The sequence below is a fragment of the Hyperoodon ampullatus genome (genome assembly GCF_949752795.1).
Source record: "Hyperoodon ampullatus genome assembly, chromosome: 1".
Taxonomy (NCBI): Eukaryota; Metazoa; Chordata; class Mammalia; order Artiodactyla; family Ziphiidae; genus Hyperoodon; species Hyperoodon ampullatus.
In genome coordinates, this window is record NC_136914.1 from 212,948,989 (window position 1) to 212,969,459 (window position 20,471).

Here is a 20,471-nt window from a genome sequence, read left to right on the forward strand (position 1 = left end):
TTTCTGAAATTCTACCATAGTTAGGAATATGAGAAAGGATGGAATTATCAGAAGGAAAACATGAAAAATAGATAAGGTATTGTGGTATCTTCATATATTAAGCTGTTCTGCAGTGCAAACAATGGACCACAGCTACACCTGACAGCATGGAGAAGTATCAGGAAATCTGTTGAGTGGAAAAAGCACCTTTTATAGAGTGTTCAGTAGCAAGCAAGACTAACTATACATTGAGAGATCCATTCAGACATGGTAAAATTTTAAAATCAAAGAAGATAATGAAAAACACATTTTTAGACTGGTAGTTCCTTCTGGGAAGAGGAGGAGGATATGCTCACAGAGGGATGCAGAAAGTTTTCAAATAATCTTCCCTTTTCTTGAGCTGGTGTTGTGCACATGGATGTTTAGTTATTATTTAAACTTTATGCATTCATATGCATATTTAAGTAAAAATTAAACCTTAAAAGGAAAGAAAATAGATCAGATAAAGAGAGTGAAAAATAACAAAGACAAATATACAGTTGAATATATACCCCACCAAGAGACTCAGATAATGAACAGCATACTTCGAAAAGAGATTAGGGAAAGGGACTTGAAATACCTCTGATTATTTTAAATATATATGTAATATGTAAATGTGTTTGTATTTTAAATAGTACCTGAATATTTAACCTAATTATGCCATTACAGTGATAAAAGCATGGAAATAATTCACATAAATTGATTTTTACAAAAAATTACTTTATAAAAGTTATTTTCATCTTTGTCCATTTTTGATTACCACTCTAAATATGGTCAAAACTTTATAATGCACTAAAAATAATTAAAAATAACTCCAATAAATTCATTTTTTCACCAGAAACATTGCCATGTTTCTAAAATGCATATCAAGTCTGTGCTGTCTCCACTCATGCCAGACAATAACCCGAGAATATTTCTTATCGTAAAGGTCAGAACCCCTGCTAGTCTCTAAGTACTTCAGACTTCACCTGATTTAAAATCATTTACAGAAAGGATAGTGTGCCCAAATCCCATTAACCTTCCTTGGCCCTTTAATCAGCATTTCCCTAGATAGACATTTAGTTGTACTTATTTGACCTTTAATGATTGAAATCCAACTATTTAGTATGCTAGTCTGGTAATCTACAGCTTAGATAATATGCTTCTCTGACTTCCATTAATATGCTCTAAATAAAATACATTTATCCTCTTATCAGGTGATACAAAATTTTTTTGAGGAATAAATTTTATATAATGTGACTAGTGTGTTTTTATTTTAACAAAATAAAAACAGTTGTAGGGCTTCCCTGGTGGCACAGTGGTGGAGAGTCCGCCTGCTGATGGAGGGGACACAGGTTCGTGCCCCGGTCCGGGAAGATCCCACATGCCGCGGAGTGGCTGGGCCCGTGAGCCATGGCTGCTGAGCCTGCATGTCTGGAGCCTGTGCTCCGCAACGGGAGAGGCCACAACAGTGAGAGGCCCATGTACTGCAAAAAAAAAAACAAAAAAAAACAGTTGTAGTGTTTTTATATCTGGATAACTATTATCACACTGATTTGGTGTTTATAAGGTTTTTTTCCAGTCTGAATGATGAGGTAATAATTTACAGAAAGTAACATTTACCCTTAATAGGTGTAAGTTCTATTATGAAGTATCTTTATAACCATTGCTACAATCAAGATATTATGAAGTATCTTTATAACCATTGCTACAATCAATATAGAATATTTCCATCACCCCAAAAAGTTCTCTTATGACTCTCTTCAGTCTCCCTCCCTCCCCCTCTACCACCCACTTTACCCACTCCATCCACTGGCAACAATGATTTCTTGTTCCTCAGTATAGTTTTGTATGTATGGTTTCTTTCAGTTACCATAATCTTTTGCGATTCATCCATGTTCTTGCATGTGTCAGTAGTTCTTTTTTATTGCTGAGTAGTATTCCATTGTACAGCTGTACCACAATTTGTTTATTAATTCACCAGTTGGTAAGCATTTCAGCTGTCTCTGGTTTATGGCAATTATGATTAAAGCCTCTATAAATGTTTGTGTACAGGTTTTTATGTGGACATATATTTTCTCTTGAGCAAATGCTTAGGAATGAAATTGCTAGATCATATAAGTGTATGTGTAATTTTAGAAGAAACTGCCAAACTGTTTCCCAAAGTTGCTGTTTTCTTAAAAATCCCATGTCTGGCTGGAATAATTTTGCTTTTGCCTGAAGAACTAACTTTAACATTTCTTGTAGCACATGTCTGCTAACAATGATTTCTCTTGGCCCTTTCTTTGGAGGGGGAGGGTCTGAAAAAGTAATTAGCATTCATTTTTGAAAGCTATTTTTACTCCATAAATAAGTCTGGATTGGCTTTTTTTCTTTTTTTTTTTTTTTTGATATTTTAAAGATGTCATTCCACTGTGTTATAGCTTACATAGTATAAACAAGAAGTCTGATTTAATTCTTTTCCTAGTTCCTTAGTATAAAAAATGTGTTTTTTCCTCTGGCTGCCTTCAAGATTTTCTCTTTGGTTTTCAGCAGTTTGATTGATATGTCTAGGAGTTATCCTGCTTAGGATTCTTGATGTCCTTCGTTATTTGGAAAAATTCTCAACCATTATCTTCTCAGATAGTTTTTCTGCTCCTTTCTCTTCTTTCTAGGATTTCAGTTACTCATATGTTAGATTCTAATATTATATTCAACAACTTTTACATATTACGGTTTTGGGTTTTTTTTAATTTTCACCCTTTATTCTCTTTGTGTTTCAGTGTACATAATTTCTGTTGATTTATCTTTAGGGTCATTGATTGTTTCCTCAGCTGTGTCTAGTCAACTGATGAGCTTGTTGAAGGAATTTTTCACTTCTGATATTATTCTTTTTCTAATAGTATTTCCATTTTACTATTTCTTAGATATTTCATTTATCTGCTCAAATTCCCCATCTATTTAGGTATATTGGCCATCTTTTTCTCTGGATTCTTTACCATAGTAAGCATAGTGATTTCAAAGTCTATGTCATAGATCTAAATTTCAGATCAGCTCTGAGTCTGTTTCTGTTGATTGCTTTGTCTCTTGAAAATGGTTTTTTGTTTTTTTATTTTGTTTTGCTTACATTTATGTGCATCTTCTCATTTTTTGTTAAATTCCAGTCATGCGTGGAACTATAGAGGCTGAGATCAATAGTATTTGTCATTATTATGGGAGGTCGAGTCAATTTAGTCAGAAGCTGGCCTGGATCTGGATTTTATTATTGCTGTGAGTTCTGTCAAATCACCATAGCTTTCACAGTCCTCTACCAGTGGGCTGTTGCCTAAGCCTGGAGGGCTAGATGCTAGAGACTTTTTCTTAGTGTTAGTACTCCACCGTCAGCTTTCAGTCAGCCAGCACAGATCCCCGAGGGATAGACTGCTGCTGTCTTTCTGTACTAGGTTGCATTGGGGCTAAGGGAGAGTTCTCTGTTGTTCTGGTGAGCCTCAGTCTTAGGGAGGCACTATGTGCCTGGGCCTCCATGAAACGAGGTGGAGAGCTTAGAGCTTTTTCAGTGATTCTGTTCCTTCTCTCTCTGGCAGCTAAACTCTGTCTTATATTTGTGAGTGGTTTTGAAGTGTTTCCCACTTCTCTCCCAGCAGTGGGAAATCTCTACTTGGTGTCTGGGGTCTTTGGCCAAAGACATTTCCTTGCCTCTCCCCCAGAGGTAGAGAGATTTTTTTTTTTCTCTTCTCCCCCTCCTCCAGTTATAATTAGTCTTTTCCTGTGCCCTGGCAGTGACAGACTTTGTTGCTTTTTCCTAGTGGATTAAGGCTTTGCTTTACAGGGGAGATTTAGAAGCTGTACAGAAAAAACCATTTACACTAATGGATGATTTCACAGATGCCATTAAGAGGGTTCTAGTCAGTGGGATCTATTTTGATCATAGTTGCTTAAAATAACACAGAATTTGTAAAAGCTGGACTGCAGGTAATTTTTATATTCATATTTCATTTGCTGATTTTGTTCCTGTTTTCTGAAACTATTTCACTAATCCTTCTTGATAATTGATAATTATGAGGGATTCTGCCTTTAAAAATACTTAACTCCCAAAACCTTTTTAGCTATTGGCATTGTCCTTTTTTTATTTATAATTTGTGACTGCTGTAAGTCAGTGATTCTAAGGACACTCTTTTTTTTCTTTAATAAATTTATTTTATTTATTTTTGGCTGCGTTGGGTCCTCTTTGCTGCACACAGGCTTTCTCTAGTTGCGTCAAGAGAGGGTTACTCTTTGTTGCGGTACAGGGGCTTCTCATTGTGGTGGCTTCTCTTGTTGCAGAGAACAGGCTCTAGGCACATGGGCTTCAGTAGTTGTGGCTCAAGGGCTTAGTTGCTCCACAGCATGTGGGATCTTCCTGAACCTGGGATCGAACCTGTGTCCCCTGCATTGGCAGGCGGATTCTTAACCACTGCGCCACCAGGGAAGTCCCAAGTGCACTCTTAATTTAAGGTTGAAATGTTCATGATTGCCACATTCTTGTTAGAAGGAACTAATACCCATACTTGGGGATACAACTATATACTTTTTTTTTAAATAAATTTATTTATTTTTATTTTTTGCTGTGTTGGGTCTTCGTTTCTGTGCGAGGGCTTTCTCTAGTTGCGGCGAGCGGGGGCCACTCTTCATCGCATTGCGCGGGCCTCTCACTGTCGCAGCCTCTCTTGTTGTGGAGCACAGGCTCCAGACGCGCAGGCTCAGTAGTTGTGGCTCATGGGCCCAGTTGCTCCGCGGCATGTGGGATCTTCCCAGACCAGGGCTCGAACCCATGTCCCCTGCATTGGCAGGCAGATTCTCAACCACTGCGCCACCAGGGAAGCCCCTACTTTTTTTTTTTTTAAGCTGGGGGGAAAGTCAAGAGACTTCTTCCCAACAGGATGGAAATTTTATTTTTTATTTTATTTTATTTTACTTATTTATTTTTGGTTGTGTTGGGTCTTTGTTGCTGTGCACAGGCTTTCTCTAGTCGTGGCGAGCGGGGGCTGCTCTTTGTTGTGGTGTGCAGGCTTCTCATTGTGGTGGCTTCTCTTGTTGCAGAGCACAGGCTCTAGGCGCACAGGCTTCCGTAGTTGTGGCACGCAGGCTCTAGAGCACGGGCTCAGTAGTTGTGGCATGCGGGCTCTAGAGCGCAGGCTCAGTAGTTGTGGTGCACAGGCTTAGTTGTTCCATGACATGTGGGATCTTCCCGGACTAGGGATCGAACCCGTGTCCCCTGCATTGGCAGGAGGATTCTTAACCACTGCGCCACCAGAGAAGTCCCACAACTATATACTTTAGATTTAAAAATCCAGGATGAACAATATAAACATGATTATTAGTTTGATAGACATTATAAATGCCAGACTACACCCCCCCCCCATTTTTTTTAACTCCCATTTTATTTACAAGAACAAACTCTTCAGCCCTCAGTGAAATGGTCAGGCAGGGTAAAAACTTCTTGAGTGGCAGTTTAGCAAGGAAGTGATGAGCCTGGACTCTGGGGCCAGACCACTTGGGTTCTAATTAGTTTCACATCTTAGTAGTTGTGTGACTTTGGACAAGTTACTCAGCCTCTTGATGCCTCAGTTTCCTCATCTAAATGGGAGATACTGATAGTATCTACCTCAAATGCTTATTGTGAGAATTATGAGAATATACGAAAAGCACCCAGAACAGTGCCTGGCACATAGAAAGTACTATATAAGTGTCTGTTGTTATTGTTGTTTGCTATAAGATTCTCATTTTAAAAATCTCAAGGAGATGTTGATAAGCTGAACCAAACCAAAAATGGAAAGGCAAGGGACTGGAAAAAATACTTGAAAGAGATTATTTGGCCACAGGCTATTCCAGAGGCTACAAGAAGAGAAGGGCAGAAGCAGTGACCTAGCCACAGATACTGGAGTATAAAGCCTTGGTTACATTTGATCAGATCTCGATTTCTGATCACACATTAAAATGCACTTGGGTAATTGAATCCAAAGCTAAGTCCATGGAGCAGGGGTGGAAGGGAGAGAAAAGAGAACGGGCCAAGCAGAGTATTGGCCAGAAGAGCACAGGCTCACTTCTGTAGTTCCTTCATTCTGATCAGAACACTAATAACCTGGAATTGGACTCACTAATGGATTATTATTCCAGGTTTAGCTGTGTGAATACCAACAAATTATTTAACCCCTTTGAATTTCATTTTCTTTATAAAATGGAGATGATAATAATTAGACTTGCTAATGTTGTTAAAGGAAATAATCCATATAAAGTGCTGATTATTAGCTCAGTGCCTTAAACAGGAAATGTTCTGAATGGTTTTCATTTTCACCACCATGCCCCCCGTCGTCATTATCATCCTCATCAGCTGGTATGTAGAATCATAAACTCCTGAATCCCCACCTGACACAGCCTCTGCTTCTACACTATTTCTCATACCTCCAGCTTCTAAAGGAAATAAGTACACAGAGACCAAGACCAAACAGTTGCTCACACTGATATTACGATCAAGCTTTGGCCTCATAGGTAGACCCTAGTTGAACTAGCCTGGCCTGGTTGGAGAAGTAGATAATGGAGACCTGATTTGGTCTTTCACTCCTGTATATACCAACACACCTCTTCTTTGGCAAAGTAGAGAGGCTTTAAACCCATGTCATCTTCTAATGATTATAGTTTTATTTCCAGTCTTTATGCTTTTTACTTCTTTTTCTTGTGTGAATTAGGACCTTCATATGATGCTAAATAAGTGTTGATAGCAGATCTCCTTGTCTCATTTCTGTTCTCAGGGGGAATGTCTTAGTTCGGGCTGCCATAACAAAATGCCACAGAGTGGGTGGCTTAAACAACAGAATTTTATTTTCTCACAGTTCTGGAGGCTAGAAGTCCAAGGTCAAGGTGCCAGCATGATTGGTTTCTGGTGAGAGCTCTCTTCTGGCTTATAGACGGTCACCTTCAACCTTTGTCTTCACATGGCAGGGGCAAAATAAAATAAAAGAATATAATAATGAAAAGCTTTTGATCTAGTTCTAAAGTGATTAAGCAGAGACTGAGTCCCCAGAATATATGGATGCCACTGTTACTTTAATATAAATTATGTTTATTAAAAATATTTGACTGAAAAATTAAATGGAAATAAACTACTTTCCTTTAGATTTCATATGATAGCAGTTAACACAGCAAAAGAGGCAGCATGTTAAATAGACTTTCTTGTTGGACTTCCTGGGTTCAGATTCCAGTTCCTTCATTTACTAGCTCTGTGATCCTGGCAAGCTAGCTAACCTGTCTAAGCCTCAGTTTCTTTTGTAAAGGGCCTGTAGGAAGGGCCTTTTGAGAAGATTTAAGTGATAATCTCTGTAAAGTGCTTGGCACATAGCAACCACAATTTATTGACCATCAACATTATTTTTGTTAAATTAAATTAGACAAAATTTAAATAAACACAATTTAATTTTGTTAAAAGACACTTGAAAGTCATTCAAGTTAAGGAAGAAAAATTCCTTCTGGACACAACTACTTGAAGTTAAAGAAAGTACAAATAAAATAGCCTTTCCAAGATATTTATTTTGGCATATGTCTGACCAAATTATTTTAGTGAAAATGTCTCAACTACATGTAAAAGTAGCTTCAGAATACAGCTTAATTAAATATTTTAAAAATAGAATTAATTTGAGAAACAGAGCCTTGTCACATTGTAATAAGTTGTAATATCAGCCTTACAAAACAGAAAATTATTTATTAATTTTAGAAAAGAGCTATATTGTAATATAGTGTACTCTTAGATTTATTACATGTCAACCATATCTTTTTTTTTATTTATTTATTTATTTTTTTTTTTTTGCGGTACGCGGGCCTCTCACTGTTGTGGCCTCTCCCGTTGCGGAGCACAGGCTCCGGATGCGCAGGCTCAGCGGCCATGGCTCACGGGCCCAGCCGCTCCGCGGCATATGGGATCCTCCCAGACCGGGGCACGAACCCGTATCCCCTGCATCGGCAGGCGGACTCTCAACCACTGCGCCACCAGGGAGGCCCAACCATATCTTTTTGAAAAAGGTTCACAACAATTAAACAGTAGATTTTTTTTTTTTTTTTTTTTTTCACTACGTGGGCCTCTCACTGCTGTGGCCTCTCCCGCCGCGGAGCACAGGCTCCGGACGCGCAGGCCCAGCAGCCATGGCTCACGGGCCCAGCTGCTCCGCGGCACGTGGGATCCTCCCAGACCGGGGCACGAACCCGCGTCCCCTGCATCGGCAGGCGGACTCCCAACCACTGCGCCACCAGGGAAGCCCTAAACAGTAGATTTTTAAAGAGCAGCAGTGATGTGAGTCTAAGTCTAAAAGCTAATACTGGGGTGGAAATATACATTTCTTAAACTATTAAAAGATACAGTCCTTTCATGAGAAATTGTTCAAAGAACTATTCCTATATTCCTAAAGCATGTAATTTAGGTACTTGAGTGCCAGAGTTTCTTTGGAGAGTGTGTGTCAACCCATTTCTTCTGTCACATAAAATAAGAAATCAGATGTTTAAAAACATTGTGCCCAGAGATGCAGAGGGACATTTTGCTATTAAGAATACTTCGGATTTCTGTGAATGTAAATTTATAAGTCTAAAGAAGTAAACTTTTCACGAGGAAAATGGGAAAATTTCCAAAATGACTTAAAACATTGCAAATATTTTTACTTTCTTCCATCAGATGATTTATAAACATACTACTGTCTTCCCTTAATTTAAATTTCTGAAAGATTGGGAATGTTTATATTAACCAGATATATATATATATAGTAATTACTGTTTATTTTCATAAAGGTTCAGAGGTCCAAAGAGATGACATTCTGTGGATAGCCATGGCAGGGACTCATCAGATATGGGCATTCCTGTTGGACTGTGGCAGATTACCAAAGAAAAAGTAAGTGGTAACATCGGTAATATCTCTCTTTGGGTAAACATGGCATTCACAGAATTCCTTTTCCCGAAGTCTCCATCCTCCTAGCTCTCACTGTACTAGTCAGGATGTGCTGGGCTGTGCTACTGTAACCAGCAGCCCAGGTCCCCGGTGGCTTAGGACGAGGTTTGTTTGCAGGGGGAGCACTACTCTGCTCCTCAGGCTGATGCAGCAGCCACCGTCTGGAGCTCTGCCAGCTGTCCTGGCAGAGAGAGACAGAGGTGGGGAGTTGCTCACTGGCTCTGAAAACTCCTCAGAAGTGACACACATCACTTCTACTCACATTTCATCAGCCCAGGTAAGGCTCGTGACCACACCCAACTTTGGGGAGCTTGGGAAGAGCGGTCCCACCGAGCATCTACAAGGAGAACTGAGAACATCTTTTATTTTAATGCATATTTCTAATATCCCTGATCATTAATTCAAATATTTGAAAACTGCATAGCAAAGTAGTTAATAGCTCAGGTTTTGTAGTCAGGCCTGAGATTGAGTCCTGGCTTTGCCACTTATTATCTACATGAGCTTAGGAGAGTCACTTTAACTTTCTAAGCCTCAGTTTCCTTATTTATGTCTACTTCATAGGCTTGTTTTGAGAATTAATATGTGTGAAGATCTCAGCCTAGTGCCTGGCATGTACAGTAAATGTTGGTAGCATTGCTGCCACTGTTAGGGATATAAAGCTGGAAAAGTAAAGTAGTGTCTCTACAAATTTTCTTGTGTTTTTTCTATAGAGCCTTTCCTATTCTCCCTAACACCCCAGGCTTTCTCTTTCCCTCCCTTCCCCTTCCCTGCCCTCCCCTCCCACCTCTCCCTTCTTCCCCTCTCTCTCCCTCTCACCCCTCTCTCTCTCACCTTCTGTTTTTGGTTGCAGTTATTTGTTTACATAACTGTTTTCTCCGAGTAGACTGCCTCTTAAAGGAAAGGACCCTTTCTCATTCACTTTTGTGTCCCCTGTACCTAGCACAGTATCTGACACATGATAGGAGCTCAGTAAGGGTCTGCAGAAGAAATAAATGAATGAAAGTCACAGACCATAAAGACTGTCAAACCACCCTAGAAAGTAAGTGCCAGTCACCTTAGTTACCTTTATCAGTAGAAAGGGGCAGTTATATAGATAATCCAAAATATCAGATAGTCTAAAGAGTGTATATGTGTGTGTTGCTTTGTACGAGGTTTTGCAACATTTAATCATTCATCTAACAAATATTTATTAAGCAAACTAGGCACTATGCTTGGCAGTAGGGATGAAATGATATGTTCACTATATTAAGAATAAAATGAAAAGATGTGGTTACTGTCCTCAGTGGGTTTTCAGAGGAAGAATCAGATCAGCCAACAAACAAAAAATAGTTGGGAAGTACAGGTGCTGTGTGCAAAAGGAATCACTGCAGTAGTCCTTTAAATTGAAGTTGTCCCTTACATAAATAAGAGGAACACCTGATATAAATAAGATCTGAGGTATCAAGGAAGGCTTCCTGGAAGATGGTACTAAACTAAGACCTGATAGAGAGTAGAAAGGAGTTCGGAAGAGTAGAGGTTTTCCAGGCAAGAAATGACCCTAGTGATGTCAGTAGCAGCCAGATCACGAAGTGCCTTGTGAGTCTTTTTTAGAGATTTGAAAGTTATTCTGCATACCTTTATAGAAAGTTTTAAGCTGGGAAGTGACATAAGACTTGTGTTTTTGAAAGAACACTGGCAGCATTTGGAGTGTGACAGTACTGGAGACAGAGATACAGTGAGGGGGCGATTGCTGTTATCCAGGCCAGAGATGATAGTAGCCCAGTGACAGGACCGATAACATATAAGATGAGGAAAAAAGTAGTAGCAGAGGTGACCAGAATATGCTGTTGTAAGCGATGGCTGTTTTGGACCTAGATGGTCAAGAGTGGACTAAATTTCCACATAAGTAGAGTCACTTGTTTGCAATAGTAAAGTGTCCATTTGGATCACATTGACCTGTATTATAATTTTAAGGACGCTTTATCTTTATTTGTTACTGATCTTCAAGTGGTAATAACTCCTGAGCTTTTAGAAGTTACTGTTTCTCCCCACTCTTTCTACCTTTAATTAAGGGAACTCCTTTTTAAAATTGTTGTAACTCCTTTATTTGTTTGGCATATTCGTTATTACATGTATTTCTCTGAGTAGGTTATTTTTACAAGTTCCTTGAATAAATGGCTGTATTTATACATTTTGTATCCCTTTGCCTCCACTCCCGGCTCCCTACCTAAGTTAGCATTGGGATCATATCAACTAGTAAATGATATGATGGTCATTTTAGACTTTTGCATGTTGTGCCCTATTAGGAAATGATATACATATAATCTCTCATTATTTTGTATCTGAAGTCAGCTTCTTCCCTTCCCTCAACCCAGGACATTACCATGTCTTCCTTACAGTTCCTCTGACATAAACTTAGAAACCAAGGTATAAAACTTTCTCTGCATTACAAAAGGAATCATTACAATAGTCCTTTAAATAGAAATTTCCCTAGTGTATATAAGAAATGGATTTGTACAATCGATTAGTTAAAGCAGTGTAATCATCTTATATTATTTTCTTAAAATGAGTACCTATCTTTCACAAATTATTCTTTTAATTCTTTTTCCTAGTCTCTACTTATATACAAGAAAATAAAACATTTTTAATGAAAATTTAAGCTTTAAACTATCAAGAGCTAGAAAAGGTTACCTAGATCTTTTTAATTCCCTTTCAGAACCTAATGTTGCATGAAGCTAAGAAGAGGTCAGGAAGTAAAGGTGGGATCTAGCTGTGCCTATCTCTGATCACTTGGAGGAAAAAAAAAACTATCCCATCAATGATATGATCTTTATTCTTAAATTTCTAACTTTGTCAGTGATTTCCTGTCTTGCCATTGAGAATAGTTTCACTTTTGTGTATGTCAAAAATAAAAAAAGGTAGAAAGGTCCTTACACAGTGGATAAATAAGTTAATGATTAGAAACGACAGTGAAAGGTGATTTGCACAATTTAGGCCAAGATCACTGGATTTTTTTTTTTGTATATAATGCTGTCACCATTGATTTCATCATCTACATTCATTTGTTTAATGAAATTGGACACAGTATAACAATGTTGACTTCACCTATGAATTTGTCTTTTTTAGTGAGTTAAAAAAAGGAACCTGCCTTCGGTTTGCTGGAAGTGGAAATGAAGAGAATCGAAATAACTCATATCCTCACAAAGCAGGTTTTGCCCAACCTTCAGGTCTTTCTCTGGCCTCAGAGGATCCCTGGAGCTGCCTGTTTGTAGCAGATAGTGAGAGCAGTACAGTGAGAACCGTCTCGCTGAAAGATGGAGCCGTGAAGCACCTTGTGGGAGGAGAGAGAGATCCCATGGTAATGAAAAGAAAAGCACTCTCGTGTGGTGTGCCTGCTTAACAAGCTTGTGGTTTTCTGAACTGTGGAGAGTTAATAAAATTTAGGAAGGAGAAAGTTCTTGGCTTATCCATGTTAAAATGGAAGTCAAACCAAAGGAAATGTGAGTATGAAGAAATACAGGTAACAAAACCACCTAAGAAAATAAAATGACTCGACCTGATTATATATAAATGTCAAAGTTTCAGGGAAAAAGGAAGGATAAAATATTGATTACCAAGCAAGGGGAAAATGTAGATTAGATATGTGGCAGTAGGGTGGAAGGAGCACCAGCTCAGTAGACTTGACCTGTTCCTGATCAAATATGTGATTTTTGTGAATAAAATTTCTAAGCACCACAAATTAATTCAAGTTCAGAATTCTATCATTTTTTTCTGATTTCAGTCAAATGCCCAACCCTATTTATATGAAATCAGACTTTTTCCCCTTTAAGTAGCATATACAGCTATCTTAATTTTCACTTTATGCCCTAACAAAGCACTGTAAAAAATTTTAATACATGCTGTTTCTTTCTTTTTTTAAAAAAAATAAAAGAATTTATTTGCTTTTGGTGATGTTGATGGAGTAGGAATCAATGCAAAGCTTCAACACCCACTTGGAGTAACTTGGGACAAGAAAAGGAATTTACTTTACGTGGCAGACTCTTACAATCATAAGGTGAGTCTTGAAAGAATTATATAATACCCTGCTTTTCACTTGTGGTATTTAAAATGCTGAAAGATCTGTGAGCCTCCTACAATTGCCGCTAAAATATAGCGAGGAATGACAGTTTTGGACAACGGTACATAAGCCTTTCTGTTCTTTTCTTGGTCCTTTCTTGCAGAGAGGATATGATGGTACTCTGAGCTGGGGGGAAAGGACTGAACAAATTCCCAATGACTGTAGCCAAAAATTGTGAATTGCAAGCCGTTAAAGCTGCTTAGTAACATGTTGAGTAAATGAGGAGAAGGCAGGTAGCAGGGAAATTAACATGTCAACTAACAAATGAACATTTTTGAGCCTTTGCATAGTTGCCACGCCTGTTAGCAAATAATTCCGTTTTCATCAGCATTTTCATTTTTTTTTGTCTCTACTGCATTTTTACTGTGCATTTTTCCTCTTTATAAAGTCAGTGGAACCCAAATGTTAATATTTTTGTGATGATAGACTGTGAATTTAATGTAATTGAAACACAGTGAGGAATCATTAAGTTTAACGTAAGTAGGCAAATCCTTAGCCAATGTTAGATATTCATGAGAAGAATGTCAGTTCAACTTTGTCCCATTGTGAGGGAAAAGAACATTAAAAAATTTTTTTTAATTCCATAAATAATTTCATCAAAGATTGCTTCTAGAAGACAGGATGTAACTGGGGATTTTATAGTGTTTAGCCCTCAGAATGAAATATCTCCCCTTAGACTGTAATTTGAATGTTTGGCTTTTCAAGAAAATATGGAAATGTCTGTTCTTTTTCTGAGATTTATTAAGAATACTAATGTCAATCAGGAATTCTCTGGCTTGCTTAATATGATACTTTTCCATACTACAAATGTGCAGTTGAGCTTCAGATATATAAATTTTTGTTCTATCTTCTTAGATTAAAGTTGTGGATCCAAAAACAAAAAACTGTACAACATTAGCGGGAACTGGAGATGCAAGTAATGTTATCGGATCCAATTTTGCCGACTCAGCTTTTAATGAACCAGGAGGCTTGTGTATTGGAGAGAATGGTCAGTTATTATATGTGGCAGACACCAATAACCATCAAATTAAAGTGATGGATTTAGAAACAAAAACAGTTTCTGTGGTAAGTAATCTTTTTTTTTAACTATTAAAGCCTTTTAAATGAATAACTTTTTTTTTTACAACTTTATTGGAGTATAATTGCTTCACAATGGTGTGTTAGTTTCTGCTTTATAACAAAGTGAATCAGTTATACATATACATCTGTTCCCGTATCCCTTCCCTCTTGCGTCTCCCTCCCTCCCACCCTCCCTATCCCACCCCTCCAGGCGGTCACAAAGCACCGAGCTGATCTCCCTGTGCTATGCGGCTGCTTCCCACTAGCTATCTACCTTACGTTTGGTAGTGTATATATGTCCATGCCTCTCTCTTGCTTTGTGTGGTAAGTAATCTTTAAGTTAAAGGGCATCATTTTAAGAAAGATTCTAAGATCCTCAGCAACAGCAGAGGCACTTTTCGTTAGGCCATCTCTAGTGGTGAAAGTGAAACGTGGGTAGAGTAGTGAGTGGGTGCCTATTCCAAGGATATCGTTATTTTTAAAATAAAAATTCCATTTGTGCCAAGAGTGTTTGAGGAAGATTCTAGAAGTTGGAGAGAATTTGATGAACTTTCAGAAAAGGAAAAAAAAAAAGGACTCATCTGTTTTTAAATGTATGGACATACTGACACACTACACATACAAACTATGTGGGTTGGGTTGTTTAATCTTGGGTGTTTTTTTTTTAATGATCCTCTGACTAATGGGTAATCTTTGTTTCCTATGGTGAATCCATTACCAAATAATCTTTAAAGGAAGCTCTAGGAGCCACATTTCTCAAGACTTAAAAATAAGATTGGAAGAAACTTAAGTAAGTTCTAATTTTAAAGATATGGACATGGTCTCTAATACAAGTTACCCCTTTATATATCACATTTGCCTGGAAAAATGCAAGAGTTCTTTTTCTAAAATTCTAGGAATTTCCAAGATGTGTTTTAAAATAAAAACACAGATTCCCATCGTGTCATTTCTCTTGACATAGATCTCTGATATAATGACATCTTATAGTTGGCAATGAAAATTATAAGAGGGCGTATATTATATCTACTACATTTAAATTGATAAAGTTTTATTTTAATTTCCTGCTATCTATAAACATATTGGACAGTTAATTTAATTCAGTTTCATTCATAAATGTTGGCAGTTTTTTGGCCAAGATGAAATATTTTTCTGAACCTACAAAATAATTATGAGGAAATTTAAGTAAACACATTCTGATTCAGAAGAGAATGGCAATTAAGTTTCCTTGACACAGAATCTCATGTTTGTACTGAAGTCTGAAAATAAGCTCTGTCGGTCTATAATACTATAAAGTACTTGTGCTTTAAAAAACAGATTTTCTTGTTTTCTAGCTCCCAGTCTTCAGATCTGAAAGTGCTATGGTGGACGGCCCATTCCTAGTAGAAAAACAGAAGACCTTACCCAGACTACCTAAATCTGCTCCAGGCATTAGACTTTCCCCAGTGGCTGCATCTCCAGGGCAAACTCTTCAGTTCAAGCTAAGATTAGACCTCCCATCAGGAACAAAGCTAACTGAAGGAGCACCCAGTTGCTGGTTTCTATCAGCTGAAGGTATGACAATAATCTTGCAAATGCAAATATTTCATAAATTCTTGAGATTTGATCTAGTGATTTTTCTCATTTGTGATATGTTTACAGTTGGGCAGGATTTGAGGAAGGCCTTATAAAACAGAAAGATCCAGATCGAACCCCACTTTAGCAGTTTTCTGTAGCCTTTGAGATTCTTTCTTTTATTAAATAACAGTGTAACTCACCTGAAGTTAATCATAATTGCTGCCATTTGCTATTAAGCAGATTCATTACATGAGACAGACTCATGTGGTCTTAGAATGTTAGGCCCTTGAATATTAGGGCTGAAAGGCACCAAAGGACACCATCTATTTTAAGACTCTTATTTTATAAATGAGGAGACTACGGGCTCAAAGAGATAAAGTGATTTGCTGAAGGGCATATATTGAATTAGGTCAAAAGATGGAATTTGAACCCAGCTCTGCTGGTTCTTAGTGTAGTGTCTTTTCCATTGTGCTACTCCATCTCAAACTAGCTCTAGGGTTATTAGTCCTAAAAACGAAATTAGTTTTTTAAAGACATAAAGTTCAAAGCCACCAGTTACGCGTTTGGATGTTACAAAAGTTTCCAAACCTCACTCTTGGTTTCTGTACTTAACTTACCATGGTTTGTGGACCAGCACCGGTCCACAGACTATACTTTGGTGACCCTGTTCTAGAGCACTGCAGCATAAAGAGATCAAGGAGGGAGGTAGGGACCACACAGAAGACTGAAGAGTGAATAAGCAAGTAGAAGCAAAACCAAGAGAGAGGGTAGTTTCCTGGAGCAGGTGTTTTAAGGAGAGAGTGATCAGCTGTGTTGAATGCGATTGATAGATCAGGTGAAATAAGGACTAAGAATTGATCGTTGATTCAATGTTATAGTTAATTGATGTCCTCGACCAGGGCCGTTTCAGAGTGATGCAGGAGGTGCCTGATTAGAGCAGGTTAAAAAAGAATTGAAGGAGAGGAACTGGAGAAAGCAAATATAGATAGCTCTTTGAGGAGCTTAGCTAAAAAGATAAGGGAAAAGAGAGCAGTTGCCCGCAGGGGAAAACGGAGTTGAGAGAGCAGTGTGTTTGTTATATTGATGGCAAAGATCAGTAGAGGAAAGGACTGATGGTACGTGTTGCGGGGTATCCTTTAGGAGGATAGGAGAGGTGGCAGGCTGGCCTTTGCCAGGAATGTGGACCTCATTTCCACGGTAAGGAGGGAGGGCCCAGTGTGCGACCCAGAGATCTAGATGGGTAACTGTGGCGTGGATGCTTGTGGAAGCGCTCTTCTGCATGCTCTGTTTTCTTAATTATGGGGAAGCACGGCCATCAGATGAGAGTGGGAGTGAGAGATGGTGGGGGAGGTTTTGGCGGTTTGAAAAAAGAAGAGGGTCAGGAGGGTGGGAGGGTGACCGCATGAGGGAAATACAGTGTGATTGCTGAACGGCCGGGAGGCTGTGTTTGAGGCTGGCTGTCATGAATTGAAAGTTAGGCTAGTCCGCGTGGAGGCTGTTTGTCTCCAGTCAAGGTGAGGGACAAGGAGGCAGAAGTGTAGGTATTGGCTAAGCAGTTTAATCAGCAGGTCTCTGGGGTCCTGATCTGGTATTAATTATGATTGCCACTATACCACTAAATCTCACAGATTCTCTTCTAAAGAATTAAATTGATTTTTCCCTTGAGTTTGATTTTTTTTAAATATATTCTTGCTTTTAACTGAATTAACTTGACACAAACTGTTTCTAATTCGGTTCTTTGGTTGTTTTATTATTATCTTTCACTTTTCCAGAGAGCATCTGTCAAACGCTTTAGAGCTTTCAATTGCTGTTCATTTTATTTCAGTAGTATCATTAGGACTTGACTTACCGGTTATTAAGCCTGAAGCTGTGTTTTCTTCTCTAGGGATTCCAGAGGTAGAATTTGAGCCCCATTAACTTTCTTGCTACAAGAAATTGCATGCCAAAGCCATTGCTTAAAAGTATGCCATTCAAGTAGAAGAAAAAACATTGTTGGAGGAGGATGTGTAATTAAATACAGATGAATTACTATGATTAGAGTCCAGGCAGAGCCTTTGTCCTCAGTCACTGATTTGTGATCTTTTAATCTCAGAACATTTCCTGTTTGAGTCTATTCTCGAAAGTATTCAGTTACTGTAAATTATGTAAAGACTTGGATGTGTGTTTGAATCACAGTGTGAACTTATTTCATGAATTTATAAGTAATCAGTATACTGCTTGTCTTCTAGCAGTGCTTTCCAACCTCTCTCACAGAGTAGACAACAATTTCAAAGTGAAACAGTACTAGTCCAGAGCTAAATTCTGACTTCTTGTCTCTAGTGATCTTGCTCTGTCCTAGTCTCCCACGCTCTTTCACAGGTTCTCCCTCAGTTTTGAATTTGCTGCCCGACTCCTCCTGTCTCATGCCCTCTCACACACTTTTCTTTTGTACATGACCCAGGCTTTATGCCTTCTTACCTTGGTACCTTCTCAGAGCAGCAGCCACCGTCCTGCAACTGCCCGCTTGGTATCCACACCAAGAGAACAGAGAGATCTCGGGAGGCTAGCCAGAAGGAACTGCTGAGTTAGAGTTTGCTGCCTCTGGAGTGACTGACTGAGCCTGTGGGGAAATCACCCCCTTCTACTCCCCACAAAGGAGAGGGCTGAGCCGTGCAGTACTAGAGGATGTTTGGGCAGAAGAGAACGCAAACCCTAGCCGTTCATTCCGCAGTCCTCTGTAGGTTCAGAGCAAGTCCTCAACTGCCAGTTTAACTGTTCTGCCTGGGTCCATTAGTCTGAAAGCAGTGCATCATTGGGAGATGACTGCTCTTTAATTGCACACAGAGAAATGAAATTAACAGTATTTTTTAATAGGATACTGGTAAATTAACATGTTTATTTTAACTCTGTCAAATACACAAGTTAATTAGTATCAAGTTATTGGAGTACAAAACAGGGATAGTATTAAAGGAAAGTGAAGTGATCTAAAGAGAAAATTCTTAGCTATTTTTAGCTGTCTATTTTAGATACATGTGATGTGTCTAAAAATTATCTAGAGAAACAGCTTTATTTCTAGAATTGGACATTAAGATAGTGTAATTTACTATTTTCCTGTTTTCATTTAACATATAAGAAGTTCCCCCACTAACCTGCTATCTAACAAAATCAAACATTAAAATAAAACATATTCCTCAGTCCAGAAGTAAGCAAAAACGGCCAGATAATTTTAAAAGAATTGTTTAAAAGCTCTGCACTTAACTCTTTAGACTCTCAACCTTTCACATTCTCCTTACTCTTATTTGATATATTTATCTCAGATGCAATAAACTAAAGGAGAGATGAAGAGGACCAGTAGAGGCAGGTGCTCTAGTCTGTTGACTCATCCTGAGGTCAAAAGAGAGAAAAGCTAAAAAGTAGACACAGAATTTCATCACTACTCAGTAGATGGTCCAGTTTTTGTACAGATGGCCCCGAGTCGTCGTTAAGTCGTTAGATTACGTTCAATGTATTCTATTCAAGATGGCAGGAAAGCAGGTCCTGCATTTCCCAAATGATGGCTCTTAATAGCTAATGCTGAATATCAGCCTAAGTATGCATTTCCTCAATATGATGCATATGTTCCTTCTGAGAGAAGGCACTGGGTGAATAAAAACATTTTAAAAACTTTAATACTAGAAGACTTAATGATTTTTAGTGGTTTTTTAGACTTTTGTTGCATAGATAATCTATGTATTTAAGTCTCAGAGGAGTTTTATGTGTTAAAATGAGGTAGACAAAATCTGTCCGTTTTTTACATTGAGTCCATTGGAATAATGTATTCAGTGTTACTTGTTTCTAAAAAAAATCAGTGGCTTTTTTTTATTACCACCTTTAGATAGTCAATAATTCATCATCTTAACTTGAAAGTCACTGCAGAGTTGTACATACATTTGTATTCCCTAGATTATTTTGTAGTTTGCGTATTATATTTCTAGACACTTATCTGGTAAAAATGATCTATTTTCTGAAGTGTCCTATGTTTATTTCTAGAACTTATTAATAGTTTTCATTTTAAATTCTATAATCACATTTTAAATCTATAACCATATTGGCAGTATTCATCTTGATTTCAGTAGAAATAACTATAATTTATTTTACAGTGTTGAAAGGAAGAGTTTTAACTTGATATCAAGATGATTAGACTAGGAACTTCTTATATCTTATTTTGTATCCTTCACACAGAGCACAATGCCTGGCACTTAGAGGCTTTCAGTAAATATTTGTTGATTGAATGAATCTGGTATTCATAAGGTTTGTCCAATTTCCTACTTGACTTCTTATACAGTCTTAATAATTTACCTTTTTATTTTCTAGGCAATGAATGGCTTCTTCAAGGACAGATACCATCTGGAGAGATAGAGAGCATTTCCAGTCAACCAACAATCTCACTGCAGATTCCTGGGGATTGTTTATCACTTGAAGCCGTTCTATCTATCAGCGTATTTCTTTATTACTGTAGTGCAGACAGCAGTGCCTGTATGATGAAGGGAATTTTGTTCAGTCAGCCTTTACAAATAACCGATACACAACAAGACTACATACCTCCAGTAGAACTCAAGTATATATTTTAGCAAGCTGGCTAGCATCCCAGTGCCTCCTGTTCTCCATCCCCACCATCACTGTGTAATTTATAAAAAGAAACTTTATTTCTGCCTCTGGGTACCCAGAAACCCATTGTTGAGTTCTAGCAACTGATACTAAAATAAAGCTATGCTCCTTATTTATTTATTATAGACAAATTCCTTCATTCTCACTGTGTACCAGCTAAGTCATTGACCGTGATTTGAACCATGATCCTGTAAT

The 20,471-nt window shown here is 38.1% G+C and overlaps 1 protein-coding gene across 1 annotated transcript in view; it reads left to right on the plus strand.

Moving 5' to 3' along the window:
* Positions 1–20,239, plus strand: part of NHLRC2 (NHL repeat containing 2) — a gene marked incomplete at its 3' end in the record, with an annotated part of 57,512 nt that extends 37,273 nt beyond the window's left edge. The window contains exons 6-11 of the mRNA XM_079706606.1: positions 8,785–8,884; positions 12,047–12,278; positions 12,852–12,974; positions 13,893–14,102; positions 15,428–15,647; positions 19,983–20,239. Coding sequence (XP_079562732.1) covers positions 8,785–8,884; positions 12,047–12,278; positions 12,852–12,974; positions 13,893–14,102; positions 15,428–15,647; positions 19,983–20,239 — 1,142 coding nt within the window. The remainder of the gene's footprint in view (positions 1–8,784; positions 8,885–12,046; positions 12,279–12,851; positions 12,975–13,892; positions 14,103–15,427; positions 15,648–19,982) is intronic.
* Between the last annotated feature and the right edge of the window lie 232 nt (positions 20,240–20,471).